The sequence below is a fragment of the Amblyomma maculatum genome, chromosome 1 (assembly GCF_055883805.1).
Source record: "Amblyomma maculatum isolate TAMU_Amacu chromosome 1, ASM5588380v1, whole genome shotgun sequence".
Classification (NCBI taxonomy): Eukaryota; Metazoa; Arthropoda; class Arachnida; order Ixodida; family Ixodidae; genus Amblyomma; species Amblyomma maculatum.
Window position 1 is genome coordinate 380,920,649 of NC_139344.1, and position 22,302 is coordinate 380,942,950.

General features: G+C 43.9%; 1 protein-coding gene and 1 long non-coding RNA gene across 3 annotated transcripts in view; one reads left to right on the forward strand and one right to left on the reverse strand.

Moving 5' to 3' along the window:
• Positions 1–22,302, forward strand: part of LOC146208365 (uncharacterized) — a 590,053-nt gene that overhangs the window by 14,653 nt on the left and 553,098 nt on the right. The window lies entirely within an intron of this gene.
• On the reverse strand, positions 6,177–14,067 carry LOC146208366 (uncharacterized). Its single transcript, XM_084597099.1, has 2 exons — positions 13,822–14,067; positions 6,177–7,147 (listed from the first exon to the last, which is right to left on the reverse strand). Exons 1-2 carry the CDS (start codon positions 14,065–14,067, stop codon positions 6,788–6,790), a joined length of 606 nt encoding a protein of 201 aa, XP_084453225.1. The 3' UTR covers positions 6,177–6,787.

Genomic DNA, 22,302 nt, shown 5'->3' on the forward strand with positions numbered 1-22,302 from the left:
CCGTCCAACGCCGTGTGCCGCACGTGCGCAGCAATATGCAGCGTCCATTGTACTTGCGAAAGTTTGCAAAAGCTACCCTCACATTAAGTTAATTATCCAGCCAGCTGGCATCAGATATCTATATTCATTTCCATACACCCTCCCATCGCATCCTTTTGTAGAAGTTACAGAATATAAATACCTTGGTGTTACCATAACTAACAATCTAAGTTGGAACAGTCATATTGCCAATACATGCTCATCCTCCTACAAAAAACTTGGCCTTCTTAGCCACAAACTTAAAAATGTCCCTGCCAAGGTAAAGCAGTTAGCATACTACAGCCTCATTAGACCCAAACTAGAGTATGCTTGTACAGTCTAGGATCCTTACACCAAGAAGAATATTGTGGCATTGGAGGCTATCCAGCAGAAAGCCGTACGCTTCATGTTTTCAAAGTACCGCACATCTGACTCTCCCTCCATTTTAATGAATGAGAACTCCATCCCACAATTGCAAATACGAAGAAAAATTCAGAGACTAAAGTATCTATTTTTGCTAAAAAACAACAAACTTGCTATAAGCCCTCAACCTTACCTTACGCCCCTTACAACACGTCCGACAAGACATCATCATGCACAATGTGCAACTCCGTATCAAGCCAAAATCAATGCATTTAAGTATTCTTTTTTCCCTTGTACTGTTGAAGAATGGAACAAGCTGCCTTCTGATGTAACAATGTCCGTTGAATCTATTGATAAATTGCTGGCGTTTTAACCATAATCGTGTTTCATATTGGTGTATATTTTCTTGTTAGTGTTGAACATGTCTTATCGTAATTTGCTTGTCACTTGTGTTTAGTATGTTACTTTTGATGAATTCATATTTTATTGCATTGTATTCTTTTCGCCCCTCCTGCTAGGGCCCAGTTAGGGCCTGCAGTATTTAGTAAATAAATAAATAAATAAATATATTCAGTTCTGCGAAAACACACACACTATGTGTGTTCGTGTGCGGATCGATGACTCCCCCCCCCCCCCTCCCCCGCAGCTCTTCCTTTTTATTTTTATTGTTAATTTAAATGCGCAGAATTCTATATGCGCAGATTTATCAGTTATTTATTTCTAGTTGCACGTTAAAGAAACCCAGGTGTTGGAAATTTCCGGAGCTATCCCCTATGGCGTCTCATTCCATGAGCCGCTTCGGGATGTTAAAACCCATAAACTGAACCAACCAACCACAGTTATGTGTTCGCAGCTGGAAATTTTTGGCAACTGTGTGTCAATCAGATATGCCATCAATGTGCGATGTCATTTTAATTTTTGACGTCAGGTAATGAGCGACGTCCTAGCAAATTGGCGGCACGAGGCGTATGCCGATGAAACAGCATAAAGAGATACCATTACACAATGAAATGTACAATATTCACAACAGCGCGGTGATAGCGATGATATAGTAGGCCATGTTTTATTTTTTTTTCATGGTGAAAATGGGTGCGACCAGCTCGTTACTTTTCCTTCACTTAATGACTGCGCCGCAAAAGAATTAAGTTCTCGCAAAACAATATGCTTCAACAAAGCCAGCTTGGCGTTCTTGGCGCAGTGACAACGATACTAAATTGTATGTTAGTCTATTTACACTGTCTCGGCGAGCCTGATACTTCACTTTGTGTTGTTTATACAAATCGATTCATTGTGTCAGAGAGTAATAAACTCTGCATCTCGCCCTCCGTGTCTTTACCACGTAAGGCAAAGCGGCGCCAGCGGACGGAATTCTAAACGACTTAACAATATACGCGCACATTCCTGCTATCTTCGCAGATATGCTAATTCACACTTCGTCACTTTATACTGTTGTAACACATGTAACACCACCGCACTAGACGTACAACACGAGTTGATCCAAATGGCTGGTGATTTACGAGAGCAGGCGCCCAGAAGTGTTCGCCGGGTCATCCACACACTTCATTCTTTCCCATCGATTGCGGACTAAAGTAATAAACTTAGTGACCACATAATAACTGGTTGTACTGCTCTGAATAAACATACCAGAATCGTTCAGTTTTGCTACCTTCAAAACATGTTAGAAGTCTATGAAGGCGGTAAATCGCCGTTCAGACGGTGGCTGGGTTTGGCGGTCAGGAAGGAAGATGGCGCCCGCAGGCCCCTTTGCGGTACGGTACTCTGAAAATTTTCCAGTGACTCTACAGCAGAGCCATCTGCGGAATGCATATTGTACTAGGGGTCGGAATAATTCACAACTCTCGAATTAACGTTGTAGAGCTAACGCTCGAAATTCTCCATTGAATCTTTTCAAACATTCAGTATAGGCATCTGAATCTACAGAAATAAAGATTCCCGTGAAAATAAATTGAAGAAAATTGCCACATGCCGCTTAGGTGACGAAATTAAGCTCTTTCCTTGATGATGCTACAGGTGGCTTCCTGATGCATTCGTCTGGCCGTGCTATCCCAGAAGCTTGCATGATTTTTCTAGTAAGGCAGTTACATATAGTATGATGAGGCTGCAAAAAAAAAAAAACATATAAAATAATATGCCTCTGACCGTGCCACAAGGTATAACGGGCTTAAACGAATAGTAAGAAAAATGAAAAGGGATTGCTCCAATGAAGAGTTCCGCATTAAAAAGAAGAAAAAAAAAAGAAGAGAAGAGAGAGAAAAAAAAATAAAAAATATAAATCTACTATCCACCCAGCCGCCGCCACGGGAAAGTAAGGCAGTTACAGTGATAATGCGAAACGACAGTCTTCTCATACCGCGGATGGAAAAGTGGGTTTGCGTCACTTATTTACGTTGCCTAGGCTAGTTGGCCCTCTGTAGCAAAGGTACGTAATGCATTGTGATGCGGGTAATCTTCTATGAGACATCTTTATTCCTCATTAATGCTGCATACATTGATGCTATGTTTCGGCAGGGGCGCATTAAAACATCTTCTGGTTTGGTCTAAACAGTGCTTTTCCACGGAATAGAGGAATTTTGCAAAAAACGCCTCGCCTGAAGGTCTGGATTTAATGGTTTAGTCAGGCTCTCGCGTTCGGATTGGGTAGTTTAACGGGCAGAAACAACTTCGAGCCAGTACTGTATTTTTAGTTTAATGGTTAATCACTAATTTGTCCGATCATTCGCTATGTAAGCCTAATTTCAACTTCGGCTGTGCGCTTAAAGGTAAAGGCTGCTAGATGGTTTGGTTTGGTTTGTGGGGTTTAACTTCCCAAAGCAACTCAGGCTATGAGAGACGCCATAGTGGAAGACTGGAAATTTCGACCACCTGGGATTCTTTAACGTGTACTGACATCGTACAGCACACGGACGCCTTGCTTTTCGTCTCCATCGAAAAGCGGCGACCGAGGCCGGGATTCGATCCCGCCTCCTTGGGAACAGTAGTCGAGCGCCGTAACCACTGCGCCACCCCGGAGGGGTAAAGGCTGCTAGAGGTTGACAGTAAAGGAGGTAGGTGGGGTGTAGTGGCGCAGGCGAGGGTAGTGGCGAATTTCGGATGCAAATATGCTTGTTGAATATTAAATGAAACAGCGGCTGTACATATCGAAATTATGATATAGAGATGAAGAAATGTGAAGTTAGAGAAGGACTACATTTGATAAGGAAGACGGAAAGTTTCTAGGAAGAAAATGAGACAGTTTTCGGACCCAGCCACCGTGACTTATGGTAACTCAGATGTTTGCAGCTCACGAGGGAGAAACAATTGGTGTCTATCTTTAGTAAGCTTGTAACTGTTTTGTGCACCCTATTCAGAGGTAACGACTAGCAAAACTTAAATCCCAGGTTAAAAGTATAGCGGTAGTAAATTAGTTAAAGTACACTGACGGCCGCCTTCTCGAGTTCTGTCTCTCTTAGTGCCACACGCACCGTTATAACAAAATAAATATGAAAACGCGGTGTCTCTACCCATTTAACTATCTTATAGCTGCGCTCTTCCTGGGAAGTAAGTGTTAAATGGCAGCGCCCTGACGGACCTGACCCACAGAGTCGACGCGGCCACGGGGGTCGCCCTGAGGCCTTCTTAGACGTGCGAACGAGATGCCCGAGCCCTGCGTGCCCATACATACTGGGCCAGCTAGCGACTTATTAGCCTGTAAGGAGGGACGCTCGCAAGAGATAGCTCTCGGTCCGGGCGCAAATTACTTCTCAGGAGGAGACCCCTTTGTTCTCTCCTAATGAGATGACCCGGACAAAACAGAAAAGTGGAAGAAGCGCGCTTCCTTGTGCTTCCTTTCTAAAGACTCGACCCGTTATCGTCACTGTGGCTGTGGCCTATACAAACGGGCTGTGCGGTCGCAAACAGACTCGAAAAAGGGGGGCGCGCAATCAACACCGCGTCTTTCGCTTCGCCTCAGCGTTTTATCTCAGCCTGAGTGACCGCCACAGCGACAGAGCTTACATTAACTGGATGTGCGAATAAGTGGCCTGACATCCCACAAGCGGCAACTCTGAGAGAGAGAGAGACAGAGAGAGAAAGAGAGAAATTGCCGTGAGGAGGTCCGCTAGCAGTGCATAATTGCGCGTTAAATTTAGCTGCTACTGGGCCGTGGTGAATGTGCTCTCTGAGTGAGACGACGGATCGCTCTCGGGACGGCCTGGGTGGTTTTAAATCAGTTTATTCTCGCGTGTCAAACGCGCGCACGAGCGCGCTGGGCAAACTGAACCCTGACGCATTAGCGGCAGTACATGCTTCCATTTTCTCGTTCGCTTCTTCAGTAGGAATGGGCTGATGTTGAATTGACAGAAACATGAGTTTTCTTGTTTCTCGACATTCTGGTTCTTCTATAATAAAAGACTGTTGCGGAAAAGCGCTTGTAACACGATTCAATATGCAAATGTTGGTAAGCGATACTACACGATGTTCTTTTTCGCTCTTTTAGCGCGCGTTCGCGCTCATGACAGTATTCTTGACTGCACGGCATTGTGTCGTTGAACCGCATTGGGGTCTGGGCGCGTTTACCCAAACCCTCAAGCTTAAAACAGTTCATGTCGCACCGATCGAAAAGCGTTGGGGTACGTATATTTAAACACTTGTAACAATAAAAGCGTACTTCTTCCGCAACAGCAATATACAAGCGGAACACGTTGGCAATACTTCCCATTCATTCCATATGCACGAAACCCTCCACTGGAATCGATAAACACAGCTGCGACTCGACAACGCCCTCGTTTTGTATTGCGTCCTTGTAATGTTGAAAAAGAGAAGAGTAAAAGAAGGCTATTTTACGAGTTGCATAAGCCAGGAGCACGTTTACGGTGTCTTACCATTCCTTCGATTCCCGCTACTCTTTGGGCTGGATAAGATCGAACCCAGTGCTTTGGTGTAGCAAACTTCGTTCTGAAGCCTGTGATGCACATGCGCACGCCAGAAAAAAACAACCGTCGTTATAAAAAGGCCATATATGACACATTCTCGTAGTATCATTGTTTATTGCACCCAAAGCCACCGTGACTTAGAACCAGCACCGAGGACACAAAGTAAAATAAGACATTCTTATGTACAAGGGAGTAAACAGCGGCAACACGAACCACAAGAGTAGCATGCAACAGCTGTTGCGGTGAAGCGAAGTGAGGAAAGAAATGTCCCAACTAGAAAAAAAAGAACGAAGAAAATATAAATAGACGAGCAGAAACGAGTGAAAGGAACCCCGCTAGAAACTTATGCGAAAGCGCAGAAACTCCTTTTCCGAGGTAACTCGTCACCCGGGCAGAGCCGAGGGAAGGAAACGTGAGACCGGGCCCATCACGTCACTCCCTTTTTTTCTTGCGTGGCAGTGACGTGTCTACCAGCCTGGACCGTATACACCTCGAACATGCCTCCCCGTCATAATACAGAAGCTCCTAGCGCCATAAAGACATGGAAAACAAGTCACTTATTGCATAATACGCCTATCCCGACTTGAAAGGCGGTATGCACCTGAGGAATGCTTCATTTCTGCGGAGGCATGAACTCCTCACGATACGCTATGCCTGAAGTCGTTCCACACACTGGTAGCCTTCGGCATAGGAGCAACGTTGCACTGGACGGAGAGTCTTGCTATTTCCACTGCAGCACCGTACACGACTGTTTTTTTTTTTTTTTGCTTGTTTTTTTTTTTTTTTCTCATAGCGTACTTGCCTATATATATAGCACGCAAGTGACGAGTGAAGAACGTTATAACTGTATTACCTTTGAGGTAGCCCATTATGTTGACGTCGCATTCTCTTCATTCGCTTTACCTTCCTGGTCGATGCATAAGCCATCAGATGACGTTCGCGGTGTCTCTATACACTTCGAACAGCTATATGAAGAAAAAAAGATATCGCATATTTGATTGCGTGATCTGTTCTGGGATGCAGGATTGAAACAAATATAACGGCGATAGAGAAAGCTATCCGAGCAAAGGAAAAAAAGAAAGCAGAACTCCCGGTGTGCGTGATATTCGACCACCACCTCGTTATTTACTAGTTTGATGTCTTCAGGAATCGCGTGTTAACCTTCGACAATATCCTCCCACAAGAAACCTCCACCATCCTCTATGAACCACAGCGCCATTAGCGGTTACACTGACTACTGCTCTGACGACCGTGCACGCACAGCGTGTCTTTATGACAGAGGGGCATTTCATGTACTCGCGCAACACGCCTAGCTCAATCACCGCACTGGCGCAACACAGTGACGCAACAAGGCGGAACCACACTGACTATTTCCTAGGCCACACGACCACCTCCCGTCCAGTGGAGAGGAGATGACACCTCCACTACTCGCCGGCGGAGGCAGCTTCCGTGGGCCCTCTGGGCTTCGGGGAGTCTCACAGTCCCGGCGGGAATCTCGGTTGTGCTGGCAGCGCAGCGGGGAGCTTCCCGACGAAGCCAGACCTTGAGCCCGTCAGGGCCTGCTGCAGCACGCCCTGCGGCGGGGCCTCGACGGCGAGTTGCACGTCCGCCGGGTTCTCTTGCTTGACGCCCGGCTCGTTGGTCTTGATGTCGGCCCGGAAGCCGTTTTGGTCGGCCACGTAATGCACCTTGCGGTAGACGCCTAACGCATCCGTGTAGCCGTAGCTGCCCTGCACCGAACCGGACTCGTCGCCTTTCTCCTGGCGGAACTGGCTGTTGCCGAACTCGTCCTGCACGTTGTAGCCGAAGTCGAACGGCTGCGGACGTCCACCGTCCTGCGTAGAAAGGGTGGGTGTAAGAGGGAGGGCGCGTGGATAGACCTGAACACGTGCAAGGAAGACACACTTCGCTCGGGCTGGAAGGGGGGCAATAATAGAGTCGAACGATGAGCTAGTTGGTCACACATCTCTTGGAAGAGGACAGCAGAGCAGGTAACACCTTGTCCTTGTGTGCGTGTGTGTGCCTCTTGTGCTTTGTGTTGATGTTACCTGCTCTGCTGCCTTCTTCCAAGAAAAGGGAAAGGTGGATATTGCGTGCTACGATACTGTCGCCCTCATTAAAGACAATAATTTGTGGCGATGCTGCGATAGTTGAGTGGTTATGGTTGGGCAGCAGAGCGCAACACACTCGAATGTAGGTCGCTGTGGTTCCATTTCGATAGGTTTCATATTCAAACACGTCCATGAGCTGAGAGATGTAGTGCGTTGGAAATAATGCTTGGTGTTGGAAATACTAATCAGGATCTCTTCATTATGGCGTCCTTCGCTCATGCACACGTTCGGTAATGACGAGGTTGTTTGTCCAGATCAATTCACATCGAGTTTTGTTTACTATAGATGTTTACTATGGCGTCCTTCGCTCATGCACACGTTCGGTAATGACGAGGTTGTTTGTCCAGATTAATTCACATCGAGTTTTGTTTACTATAGATGCCAACCAATCGCGTTTGCAGATATTAAGCCTATTTGATATTGGAGGTACGGGCTATTGTAGGGGCACGGCCCCCACTCTTTTCTCTCATAAATCCTGATAGAGAGATTATATACTGTGCAGTGAAAAGACTACAGTGAGTTTTTTTAATAGTATTATGTGCCATTGCTGATCGCATTGTCAAAGTATGCTTATGAGTTAGCTCCCGCCCTTATTAGCGTCACGTTTAGCTGATTAGCTGTAACACATATTGAGGAGCGGAGAAAATTGCGAACTATAGTTTTAGCCTACGTGTGACAAGTCAAAATAGGAACTATTCATGAGGTTTGGATATACCTACGCCCGCAGCACCGAGGATATGTGTGCGCTTGTTGAGTCCATTTGTCTTTTTCCTTTTGGTTGGCTTTCCCTACACAATGTTTTAGGTTATTTAATATTTTTGCTTGATATTCATTTAACTCGGACTTGCTTTTGCACATCAGTCTGGCACAAGGTTTCTCGAACCTTTCATGTCATGTTTTTGTTTCCTTTTTCCTTGTCGTGGACATAAAAGTCCATTACACTGCACCCACTGCGAGCAATAAATAGGAAACGAAATATGCGAAGTAACCATCGCTGACACGATCATGTGCTTAAAATACTTGGACCAGTCACAGTTTGTATTTAACGGTTATGACAATTCAGAACGCCCGCCTCCTCGTTCATGTGAAATAAGCGGTGACTTAGTATGCATTAAACAATCGCTTCGTTTCATCGTGGCGCCTGGTAGTTTGAAAACACATAAAACTGAATATTCCTAGAAGCTACTGAGTGATCTGTAATGGGGTTTTTGATTTGAAATCTCGACATTCAACCTACGCGTGAAAACATTACCAAGAAACGAGACCGAGAATGAATTTCCCACGACACCCAGTTCGGTGTCCGATGCCACCACTCCTTCCCCTGTGCGTTCTTGAAGCCCTGCAGATGGGTGCGGCCTGAGAATGAATTCCTGGCTGCTGGGAGAAGTGAATCGCTCCTCCCACTTGCCTGTGCGGGTGTCCTTGGCATAGGGTGTAGTGCCTTTGCGACGACAAGATTGACTCTAGAGAAATTTCATGGCTGGCATCTGCTGCAGCGCTTTTCTTCTTCTGCAGTGAGTGCGGTTTTGGTGTGTTTGCCGAGAAGGAAAATTAATGCTCCAACTGCAAAGCTGTATATAAGAAATCTTTGATCCTTGCTTTAGGCAGAGGACATATGAGGGCTTCCGCAAAAATGGAAAATGCTAAAAGCACTTCATTTCTCAGATTTACTAAAAGTGAAACAGGGCTTCATTCCGAAAACTTTTGCCGGATGTCTTTGTCAAGTTTCTTACGAAGCTCGTTTGGTTCACAAGGTTCTTCGTCAGGACCCGAGTAGGATGATAGCAACAGCGTAACCATTGCCTACTTCTGCCCATTCCTTGGTATACTGATGTCTCCGATAATCATGCAAGCATTGCATTACTCTCCGTCGTAATGTCGACTGCACATGTTGAGATCGATGTGTCATGCGGTGGCTTGTCTGCTTCATAGGATTTTAGTGCGTCCAACCTTTATGTTAACGTTTGAGCTGGACGGGCATCTATGCTTTCATATCTGTAAATTTGAAGTGAGGATGGATGCATCGGTCTTTAAGACTGAAATACATTTGGCAAGTGCGCTTATAGGCGTACTATAAGAGCGATTGTGTATCATTATACCTGGTCTAGTCCAGGCAGGGGCGAATCTTGTTGAAACGCCCTTTTGTTGTCTTAAAAGCGTATGAGAAAGCCGAGAAAGCGCGAAAGTTTTCTTACCTGGCCACACAGATAGTCCGACATGGATAATTATATGTAATTATCTTCTCATATCTGGGTTAGTATTTTTAGTCCTCCGCTTAAATATTGTGCAACCTAGGGATATATTGTTTTCAGGGACTGCTGAATAATTACCCATGGGACGAGAAAATCTCTACGTAATCTGGTATAGAAACATTGTGCCTATTTACAGAGTCACCGGTTGTTTCTAAGGTTCAAAATAACGGGCCGATTTGTACCTGAATCTGTAGGGAAGGCGAATGGGCAGAGAGATAGGGAGGGAGGGGGGGGGGTGGTGAAAAAGGAGCTTTGCATTCGAACCATGTACATCTCCGGCTTTTTTCTGTTGAACACAGGCTCTTCAGGGTTTTTTTGTTGAGTAAAATGCTGCATTTTGTCTTTGGGTGCGAGGAGGGAAAGGGGGGGGGGGGGGGGGGCGGACGCTGGAGGAGCTGCGCTCACACTCCTCCCCTCCCCCTTCCCCCCCTCCGCCTAGAAATTGAGGCTGATTAAGACAAGTCGTAACCACGCAGTCTAAAACTTTAATGAAGATGTAGAATTGGATCCAGGGAAAGTAAAAATGCAGTGTATGTATGTACAGCGGTGATGGGAGACATTAATGCCAAGGTAGGAAAACAATGAACAAGCAGTGAGTAAATATCGCATTGGAGGATAGTAACATCAGATCGGAGGTGTTGAGTTTGTAGAACGCAATAACTTACAAATAATGAGTACCTTCTTCAGCAAATGGAGGGACCGAAAGGGGACAGGGAAATCCCTAATGGAGCGACTATAAAAGAAATTGACACCACTAGCCCTGGCATTGTGCAGGATGTAGAGGCAATCGGAAAGGTGCGATGCAATGATCGCAGGATGGTAAGATCTCGAGTTAGTCTAGATTTGAAGACGGAACATAACAGACTAGTGACAAAAAAGTCCATAACCGAATTTGTGATGAGGGCGAAGGCAGAATAATTGATGATCGCTTCATGATAACAAATATATTCAGCTTTAATCGAGGAAGTCGAACTTTGTGCAGAAGCGATAAATGATAATTTTAGAGGTATCTTTACTGAGTGCGACGTAGGTGGTCTGATAGTTAACAAGTATACCGGTAAACTCTCTAATCAGTAGACATATCTGATTAAAGAACGCCAAAATATGAAAGCCTCCATTCCCACAGACAGGATAGAACAGAATTGGCTATCAAAGTTAATCAATACAGTCAAAACTTAATGAAATGAAACCAGATTTAGATGCATTTTTCGATTTAACGAATATATCTCCTTTTCCCATCAGGCGCCTGTAGGGTCTAATATGCTTTGACTTACTCGAAATAACGAAAGAAGACAGCTATCTGTCCCAGTGTAACGAACCTTTTGTCAAGAAATGAAAGGGGAACTATTTAGTTTGGTCTATTTTTTAGAAGACGCTAAAAAGTGTATTAATTGTGAGCCAATGGTTACATTGCGGAGAAACTTCTTGCTTTTACCAAGCTACGTGGCGTAAAGCGAAAGTAATATTGAGTTTAATTCATCAGATGGCACCATCAATAAAAACATTGCATGTCGCCTACCGACACTACGTGAAGTGCTGAATGTCCCTGATCTGTTGCGGCAGTTTGTGGGAACTCAAGAGGGGCAGAAGACAGGCTCGAGGATCTTGAGACTTACGAAAAATTCGTGCAGTGATTGTTACAAAGCGTATATGCAAGCAGAGAAAAGGGACTTCCTTGTCGGGAAATAAATGTTTTGGTCCCCTGGGTCCCTTCTTGGTAAGGTAACAATCTTCATTGCTTTTTTCATAGGTGCTAGCGGTGATAATCGTTTCCACGGGCCGAAATTTCATTTTCGGCGCATTTACACTCTGCAAATACGATACTGCGGTACTGCGTGGATACCGCTTTACGATATATAATTCGAGCGTATCGGATTAACTTACCGTGACATGCCTCCCTTAGTTGAACGAAGTTCCAGATTTAACAAAATGATTCGCGGCTCCCCTCAACTTCGTTAAATCGAGTTTTAACTGTAGCCGTAAAGTTCCAGACATAAAGAAGCACAATATTGAGAAATTCGAGCATGCTCTAAGGAATGGCGGTAACTTGAAAGCGGTGAGGAGGAAATTAGGCAAGGCAAAATTCACGTTTTTTGCGATAAGGGACAAGGCGAACAATATCATTATTATTATAGACAACATAGTCAAAGTAAGTAGCCGAGCAGTTCTATACTGACCTATTCAGTAGCCGAAGCAGTCAAGATAATAATGAGATATAGGCAGTAGGGAGGAGCCGCCCGACGCTCAGCCATAGCGAAGAGCGAGGTTAGGAAAGCTTTAGAAGCCAGGAAAAGAGGAAAAGTAAATTGAGGAGGGGGATCAGGTGATGATTATGAAGACTTTTCTTTATAGCCACAATAATTTAGAGACGAGGAACGGTGACCGGGTTCCTAGTGAGATAACTACAGATTCGTTCAAGGACGGCACAGATATCGTGCTAAAAATACTGGCCATCCTTTACACGCAATGCCTGGTAATATCGACGGTACCGGAACCTTGGAGGAACGCTATTATTATCTTAATCCATAAGAAAGGGGGCGCTATGGACTTGAAAAATTACAGACCAGCAGCTTCTACCAGTTACGTACAAGATATTTATATGGTAACCGATAATAGAATCAGGGTAGCGACCTTAGACTTCAGTCAACCAAAGGATCAAGCAGGTTTTCAGGATGGCTACTCTGCAATCCATCACATTCATACTATCGACGAGGTAAAAGAACAAGGCTCGGAATTTAGCGAATCATTACACACATGATTCATTGATTACGAGAAAGCGTTTTAATCGGTCGAAACCTCAGCAGTAATTCAGACATTGCGAAATCAGGGTGTCGATGAGTGAAAGTACCGGAAGATATCTATAGTGGCTGCACAGCAACCTTAGCTCTCCACAAAGAAAATAATAAAATTTCTATAAGGAAAGATGTCAGGCAAAGAGTCACAATCCCCCCAGTGCTATTCACAGCTTGCTTAAAGGAACTATTAAGAAGCATGGAATAGGGGCAATTAGGGACAAGGGTTGATGGAGAATACCTCACTAATCTGCGATCCGCTGATGACATTGCCTAGCTAAGTAACTCAAGAGACTAATTGTAAAGAATGTCTAATGACTTGTACAGTAAAATCATAAAGGTAGTCATATGAATTGATATTCAGAAGACTAAGGTAAGGTTGAACATCCTGGGAAAGGAACAGTAGCTTAAAATAGGTAGCGAAGCACTGGAAGTGGTTGGCGAATATGTTTTCTTGGGACAGGTAGTGACTGTAGGTACAGATTACCCCACCGAAATAATCAGGAGAATAAGATCGCAATGGACCGCATTAGGCAAGTACTCGCAGATCATGACTAGCAGTTTATCGGAATAGCTCAGGAGGGAAGTGTGACAGTTGTATCTTACCGGTAATCATCTGTGTAGCTGAAACGTGGAGGCTAACGAATAGTTTTACTTAAGTTGAAGACAACGCTGATAACTATGACAAGAAACGGTAGGTGTGACGTTCTAAGACAGGAAGCGTGCATAGTCGGTCAGAGAAATAAATCGAGCTGGTGACGTTCTAGATGAAATGAAGAAGAAATGGGCATGGACAAGGCACGCAGTGCGATATTCGATGGTCGCTAAGGCTAAAAAATTGGATGCCAAGGGAAGGGAAGCATAGCATGGGGCAAGAGAAGGTTGGGTCGGCGGATGAGGTTAAAAAGTTTTCATTGGTCGGGTGGATGCAGCTGGCAAAGGATAGGTTTAAATTGAGGATTATGGGAGAGGCCTTCGCCTTGCAATGGGTATAGTCTGATGCTGATGAAGAGAAGTAAAAATGTAATGTGGTAAAGTGCAGATGCTGCGAATCTAATTCTAAATAATTAATAAGTTGCGACGTAATCAATTGATGTGGCTTCGAAATTGGTCGCTATAGATAATACGTAACAATTTTTTGTGCTATAAAAACTTGAAAACTGCCTGGAATTAGTTGGCCACGAGACCACTTGAGATTTGAACGGAAGTGTTCTTCAGTCATCCAAAGTGTAAGATAAACATCAGCGATGAGTTACCTGTGCGAGGATAACATCCGCTAATCCCAAAATTGATCCGTAATTGAAAAATTGTTTGCGTTTTAAAGGACACAAAGTCATTGACAATTCGAACTTACTAGTCCTGCCGATTGTCCGTAAGTGGAACGCCCATATGTCGGAGCTGCCTGGAGGTAGTTTCCGGCCTGACGGAACGTCGTCGCCTGGCCGAGGCTACCAAAGCTGTGACCTTCTGGCTCCAGCTCCTCGCCTTTGCCATCTTCTCCACTGGCGGCCGCTAGTAGTACACATAGAAGAACAACCTGCAAAAGGGCAACAGATACAATAATTGTCAAACATAGGCTATACTTCAAAGCCTTCCACATTTCTCAACGATGAAGACGCTGCGGTGCAGATTCACAATCACCAACGCTTACCGAGGCATAGTATTTCTTCACTGATTGTTTTAAGTAAGCAGTGAAGCGGTACAGTAATTTCTGCACCTCTGATCTTTTTCCGAGAATACCAATGCTACTAGGCACATTTGAAAGCCTCCTTTTTATTCTTTACTATACCTGAGCGGAACTATTGGTTCCATAATCCGGTTCTAAATAAAGCGATCTCCAATTGTGTTGTTTATCTTTGTCTGGCACTTTAGATGTAATATCTTGCATGCGGGCTATAATGACTGCATGCCGTAGACTCGATGTTGTTTATGTGTGGCTGTACATCACTTAATTCCTGATGTTCGATATTTGATGATTGCATTTGTTTTGCTCTTTGCACAATGATTGACTATTTCATACGATGTTTCATTTGCACAAAAAGTTGTCACTACTGGGTCTCATACTGTAATCAACAAATTAATGTTTTTTCATTATTCTTACCTTTTTAATGAAGCCTTCAAATTCGCACCCACATATGCGGATATATACGAATACTCAGGAAATCTACTCAGTTTTTACGGAAACGTCTTGCTTGAAGAAAGAAAAATTCGTCCTCATTTCAGGTTAGAACCCGGAACCACCGCCTAACTGGGACAGTCGCTCTGTCGACTCAGCTAAAAGGTACGGCTAGAGATTATGGTATGGTGATAGCGAATTGATCAGTAATGAATAAATGAGGAATTTTTGCATATTTCACCTGTATTCGTATGCCTACGCTTGAATGGGTGATAATGAGTAATTACTCCCTTTTTACGAATCCACTCTACCCTGAAGCATTTCCTCAAAGAGTCCATTCTGCGAACTTTTATCTAAATGTGAAGGTAATCTAAGCAGTGTTGATATGATTTTAATGCCGTCAGTGTTAGCCTAAGGCTATAAAAAAAAAAGCCCACACGAAACGGGTATGGTGATTGTCTGGGTTATCGTTGAGAAGGGAGGCCTTTGACATTTAAAGGAGAGGCAGTGAAATTACACCTGTAGGAAAAAAAACAAACAGTGAAACCGATTATATTTACCCAAAACGGGTTCTTGTCTGCTCGTTTGTCTGTTTATAGGATTTAACGTTCCAAAGGAATTCACGCTACGAAGGGGTGCCTTACCTAATTCGGCTCACGGGCTCGGCTTCTGCGAAAGATGTTTTGCTGCGTTAACATTAACTAGATGCATGAAAGCTCTTGACGTTTTGCCTTCAAATAAGGCCGAGGGCCGCTCTTTGGTAATCTCGATTTGCAGTTAAAGGTAACCAGAACAAAACTGTGACGCTGCTCCATACTTGACAAAAAGTAAGAACGGTAGGTTCTAGTAAGAATGAATTTCACAACTAAAAAACTTGCAGAATGCATAAACTGGGCCTTGCACAGTTCAGACTTCTTGGCCATGGATGTTTCCTATGTGATCTTTGATATCTCGAAAACTCTGTTTTCACCCCTATTATTTAAAAACAAAAGAAACATTCTAATTTTTATAAAGGTATACCTGAGAGGGAAAGATGAGTGGGTGAAGTATAGGTAAAAGGTGATTACGTTAGTTAGAGGCACGTAGAAAATGCCAACTGCTGCACCACTCAGAAGCTAAAAACTTTATTTCCACCTCTTATCACTACAAGCACTATCCGCAGCTACTAGAACAATTAAAAGGAAGAAAAAGGCTTACAAACCGTGAGCATGGTCGAAGCTCCTCAGAAAAAACTTCAGCAGGCGACGCCGAGAAAGCCGGAAGGAAGCGCGGAAACAACAGATGCCGCTCGTGGAATGCGGAAACGTCCGGAAAACTAAAGCTTTCTTCGATGAGCCGCGCTCGAGTTTCTTTCACCTCGCGCCTCTGTGAAAACAACGCCGCGCGTGCACTCTCAGCACGTTCCAAAAAGTGTCGACAAGTTGGCGACTCGGTGCTTTTATACCCGCGCCACTTTTTCTGTCTCGGAGGATGACTCCTCTGTCTCAAAGTTCGCCGAAAAAGGGGTGAAAATGAGCACCGAGAAAGTGAGGAATTAAGAGAAAAGACAAAAGCACAGTCATCATCATCATCACCGCTGTCATCATCACCAGCGAGATGAAAGACGCGAGGCGACTCCCCGCTGGGATGTCGCGCCCTCGCTGCGCGGATGACATTCTTGTTTCCATGTCGCTTTCTCGTCCTTTCTTTTTGTCGCTCGTCGTCCTTGTCTTTCTACGGCCTACATTGAAGTGAGGGAAACGGCGAAAGTGAAAGGTGTTGTCTCATTTCGTGCCGCCCAGCGTCTTGTGCTTGGATGTCGCTTTGTTTCATCGTTTTGTTTGTTTTTTTTTTTTTGTTCTTTCGGTCGTCGTTAGTGCCTTTGCTCCACCCGGTATACCTACGGGCACATTCCTCCCGCTTTGAAAGCGAGCTCAGCGAGAGCTCGCCCATGTCAGACAATTTTAATTGCGCTTCCTGGCTTCCTTTGCAGCGAGGATTTCAGGCCGAGTGACATAAGAGGCACGGCTCGTTTAAACTCTGGAATTTAGTTCGTCGAGTTCGGAGACAGAGTAGCAATGTTTCACTGGTAAGTTTCTGCAGTTGGAAGTTGAGGGGATTATTTTTGTCGGGAAGTTTTGTATTATGTAACTGGGAAGCGCAAGTTTTAAATGTTCCGCCTCATTCAAATAAAGCCAAGCCCGTGGATGCAGAACTGCGTTCTAAGTTCTGCTTTGGAGGCCATGAACATAGCCTGCCCGTAGGTTCGACGTTTGAGTGAGGGGAGCGAAGGTGCATGGGAGCGGGAGTTGATGCTCAAGTGAACAGCAGGATTTGTTTTTCTGATGAAACACTTCTACCTGCTGGTGCAAACCTATCGGATGACTCTCTCTTGGTAGTGCTTCGTCATCTCTCAAGTGACGACGCTTGAGTGAGTCATAAGCAAACAAATGTGCATAAAGACGTCAGTCAGAATGGTGTTCAATTTTGTACTAATGCTAATCAAACAAAAAATGGAGATAGATTTTTGGTTGTGAAACTACTAAGTTTGGGAATTGCTAAAAAATTAATACCGGTTGAACAGTTTAAAAGGAAAACTATGGACAAAGAAAAAAGAAGAAAAATTTCAAGCGTTCATGCTAAACTATTTTCTTATTCGATAAACAGTGTTTATAGGTGAAGGTTAGAAGGCTTGGGGGCATCATCGTTTAAAGTGAAAAAGCATAAAGCTTAAAATGCGAACAATTTATGTACGCCATAAGCTGAAATCACCAAGACATGTCGGATTCTTACCAGAATGACAAGTGCAGTTTCATTGCTTCTTTGTAATATACTTAAGGCTACAACGACTTGCCATAGGTTCTAAACTTTGCGACTGGGGCGACGCCAGCAACGCGATGTCCTTTTTCTACATTATCTCGCAAGTTTAACAGTAAGTCCTGAAATAGCATCGGTAGTTTTCAGAGATTTATTATTTTCGGTGCTGTTGCAAACCGGCTGAAAAACTAAGCCCAGAGATACAATGCTGATGTATTTCTTTCAGGCCCTATCGAGCGCAACAGGTGATGAACAGGAGTTCAAGGCAATGTAGGTTTTAAGACATGGAAAGGGTGCGGAATTTCGCATTATAATTAGTTTGTTAACCCGCAGAGCTGGCATAGCATTTCCCTCACATGCACAGTCAGACACATAGGGCAGACTTGCAAGAGCAGTGCACAACAAATGACAACGACGATTACAGTTTTGTGACTCACTGTCAAAAATGTGTGTTAATGAAAATGAAAAAGTGCGCTGTACTGTAGCGTCGCGCTCAAGTACTATACATTCACAAATAACGAGACCGCACGGGAAGTGGTTGAATTTTGTATCGTAAAGGTGCAATAGGGCTGCGTTAGCAAGCTTTAGCATTCTGTATGGGATGAGAAGCTCCCGTTTCATCATTATTGCTGGGATTTGGTGTCTTCTGTTTTCTTTCAGCATGTTTCAGGCCTCTAAAAATTCTTGTAAGAACGATTCCTTTTATGAGTAAACTCCAATTTGCGAGTAAGCACTTGCCATTGTTCTACCTTTCCAATCAGTTCTTTTTGTACTGCTTTGTCCGTATGAATATTAACTACTGCTACTGCCTAATTATGTAAGCTGTCTAGGGAGGCATCATTTGGAAAGCATTTCCTAATAAGTGTTCCCTTTAACACAGTTAGAACACCCCCCTTTCTTCAAGTTCCAGTGAGTTTTTCAGAGTTTTTGCAGTCCCAGGAAAAAAAAATTACAAGCGTTCAACGCTGCTGAACTAAATATTGAGCGAAAGCATTAGCTGCGGGTGACCGAGGGTTTTTCTTTTTCCTCAGCCCACATATAAAGCCCCACTTTAACCAACCGATATGAACGTGCCTTAGTGGCCTATAGGGTTAACGTGAATGCCAGGGTCCTAGAAGGCTGATTCTGACATAACCGTCCCACGTAAAACGAGAGACCCAAGTTGGCAGCTCCTGCCAGCCCACGTGGGGTGGGACGTCACAGCGTCACGTGGGTAAGGCGTGGCTACCAGCCACGCTACGCTGAAGGCTCGAAACTTAGAGTAGTATTGCTTTCGCAATAAAATGTTCCGCGATCGAGCTAGGGAACATCGTATGTCCTGGGCGGTCACCCTAGGGATTCCTTTAACTAGGAAAAGTAGTAGATGTTTGGGTGCGGTAGAAATCATGAACTCGGTACAGCTGTTAGTCCGTAAAACGTGTGCCTGCAGACAGTACAGCATTGTTTTGAAATGTTTCTATGAAATAAATTGCGTTTAAAGAAGCTTTACTGTACCCATACAACTGGGTATGCGTATTTTATCTCGTTGTATATTTTTTTCTTTAAAAGGTCATGAAGAAAACAGATGCGCATACCTCGTCCTTACGTTGCAATCCTAGGGTTTGTTCTTCACTGCCAGAAAATCAACAAATTGCAAGCCTCAGTTTGCTCGATAAATATACGGCCGACCAGTCTCAAGCTGGTGTCAGAAGCGATATAAAGCTCTTAGAGATATCTAGATATTTCTTCTCTGAAGCCGCTTTACGTCTTAGGTAAACTTTTTGCTCTAGTTAGGAAAGCAAAACAATATTTTAAGTGTTCATATAATGGCCAAGGGCTATCCTGATAAGTATTAGGGACAGAGACAAACCTGGTGTGAACGAATGTACTTCGACTCGATTTTTGGTGATCCATGAGAATGAGTTTTCAATGGGTAGTATGTCAACTAGACCCTACCGTGTACTGTAATTGCTTTATGCCTAATACCACTCAAATTTCAAGGTCCTCATTCTAATTCTTGATTAAGTTTTACATGCGTCTCTATGAACGAGAACTGGTCCCGTATTCCGAGTTTGCGTCGTTATCGAAGTGTCGCTATCTCACGTGACCTCGAGACATCTGATTTGTCGAAACGTCTGAACCGGGTGGTGCCACTATGGAACCGGAAAAGGTAGCAATATCATGTTCCGGCGTTTCCGCCAATCAGGGGACTCGAAGTCGGGGAGATTGCGACACTTTCGACAACGACGCAAACTCTGAATACAGGCCCCTGATCTGCGTTTAAAACCGTTTAAAACTGTGGTGTGTTTTGCTTTGTTACCAGAAAGGACTCCTGCGTTTTTCTTATACGCGTGTTGCTGCTCACCTAGAAACGGTGCATTAACAACGTGCGACAAAAAATATCGCCAGAATTTAATGCGAACAAATATGTGGAGTTTGCATAAGTTTGGGAAAATATGTAATTCAGATCTCTTAGCAATTCAGCTTCCAGAGATAAAGAATTCCAGTTGTTTTCTTTATTTTCCATTTCGGGTGTTTCAGAGTTTAGAGGGTCGCGCAAAACAATGCGTAGCGTAGCTGCGGACGCTCGTGATCAAAACTTTAATTAGCGACGGGGATGTTTAAATACTAGTTTTGTTTCATCTTTTTCCTTTATTTCTTTTTGCACGTTGGTTCAAATGACTGAGGAACGAAGCCTATAAAAGCATCAGGAGCATCTCGGGAGGCACGAAGAAGCAGAAACCGGGTCGACAGGTCACCCTCATCTGAGAACCCCTCACCTATCCGAGCGCGCCATGACGAACCGAGAGTGGTCCTAAGCGAAAAGGAGGGCGATTTTTGCCGACAGAGCCACCTAATGCAGAGTAGCGAACCTCGAGTAGACCTCCTTTGCGATGTCGTCGACAGATGACGCTGGCGTATCTCACGTAACAAGATTGCACACCTCTGTAAAGCTGTCTACTCCTTGTCCTAGACGTTTCTTCCGAGGAGAGTCTGCCTGATGTACTGAGCCGAATGGGAAAGAACTTACTCTTACCTGCCTGTGCATATTAATCAATAATTATAGCAAGCATGTAGTTTGCGGTACCCTATGGAATATTCGAAAGTCATTACTTCTGATCCCGAATAGCATGTGGTTGCTTTGTCGTCATTAAATGACTTACTTATCTTTAAGATTATAAAATCCTGCGCCGATAATTTACTATTGATAAACGCGCCGTATTACTTAAATAATGTTCTATTATGACTTCCTCAGTATCAGTGATTGTTGGATTTCTTCGTGTGTGTGTGTCTGTGTCAAAGCGAACACCTCAGTTCTCAATACTTATCTGCTAAATACCTTTGGCTTCGTGCGCAAGATTGCGGCCGCACATACGTACGCACACTATACCCACGAACACCATACCCCCGTCCCCACACGGGCACAAAAGAAAAAAAAAAACGGTTTAGAAGATGGGGTTGGCAAATTTAACTGTCACTTTCATTAAGGTACCAAATCGTCCTTAATCAAGGATTTCAAAAGATTAACCCGTGACCACAAAGAACACAAAAAGCAATTATGTGAATACAAGTTATATCTAACAGACGGACTTTTCGGTTTTTGAGCATTTCTACATAAGCGGCGGATTGTTTTCGATGTTTATTTCAGAACGAAGATGTCATTTTACTCCACAGACTGTAATTTTTCATGAAAGCCAAAGCACCGATTTTTTTCTTCTATGGTATATGATGCTGCTATATGCTTTAAAAAGTCAAGCATTTTTTACATTCCTTTTTTCGTTACGAAAACTGGTTCATGTACTAGCAATGTAAGCGCGAATTCTTCTATACAGTGCAACTGTTAAATGTGGAGAAATATCGCTGTAAAAAAAGGTCATTTCGAAGAATAAAATTTATCGAGCCGAAATACAAAAGTGCAAATGAAATTATTTTTCATAACAGCGGGCTGCGCAAGAGAAAAAAAGAAATAAGCCGTAAAAAAAGAATGCGAAAGAGAGCCGGAACAAAGCGCTATAGTATACACTTACCTCGCTTAAGCATGAAACCAGGCTTTTCTGTCAGGCAGCTTTCACGTTGGGTCAGCTTTGGCTGGTACAGTGTACGCAAGTGCATTGCTTTCTTTCCACACACTCATTCCTCATTCTGCCATAGAACGAGCTGTAAAACCAGGAAATGATTTTTGGGAAGAAAGTTACGGATTCTATAAGAAAGCAACGGGACCGCGGCTAATACATCCAGGACTCAGGGGTCTCCACTGACGCAGTTTGCACAATGTCATGAGAAATTGATGTGCTGCTGTACCTCTGCAGAAGCCTGAACCAGTGACGTTTTTGTATTGTTCCTGGTAGTCAACGGAGCGTTCTGGCCGCAAGCAATGCGAGTATCATTTCATTGTATTCTAATAGAAGTTAAGGAGTAGCGGCTCTGATAAAATAATCACAGTCCATGAACAGATTGCGTAACGCGAAGAAAGTTGACAGGGTAATGGAGCATATCTCGTTGTACACCCAGTGTTTGTATAAAGTAGTGGAGCAATTTATCGAAGCATGACAGTTCCAGTGCTTAATACAACGGACCCCTTGTCTCGCAAGTACTTCTGGTTTTTGCACTTCGTCGCTTCTCTCTTGTGCTCAACTGTAATGCTACTCATCAGCAATGCTGCAGGAATTGCTGAGGCCAACTTCGGAGGGATGCTAACCTCCTTAGGATCTAATTTAATGAAAAAATAAAACTTCCTCAGCGTACACTTGTTATCAATACTTCCCTAGTACATATATAGCTTCCTATATAACCATGTATATAACCATGTAAAAACTACACATTCGTTATTCCCTTTGGAGGACTTGTCAGATAATCACGGCGATATTTTTCAAGCATGATAGAATTAAAGGTCCTATACTCCAGAAATTCCGGCGTCGAATTCGGCGTTGGTGCTGTTGTGAG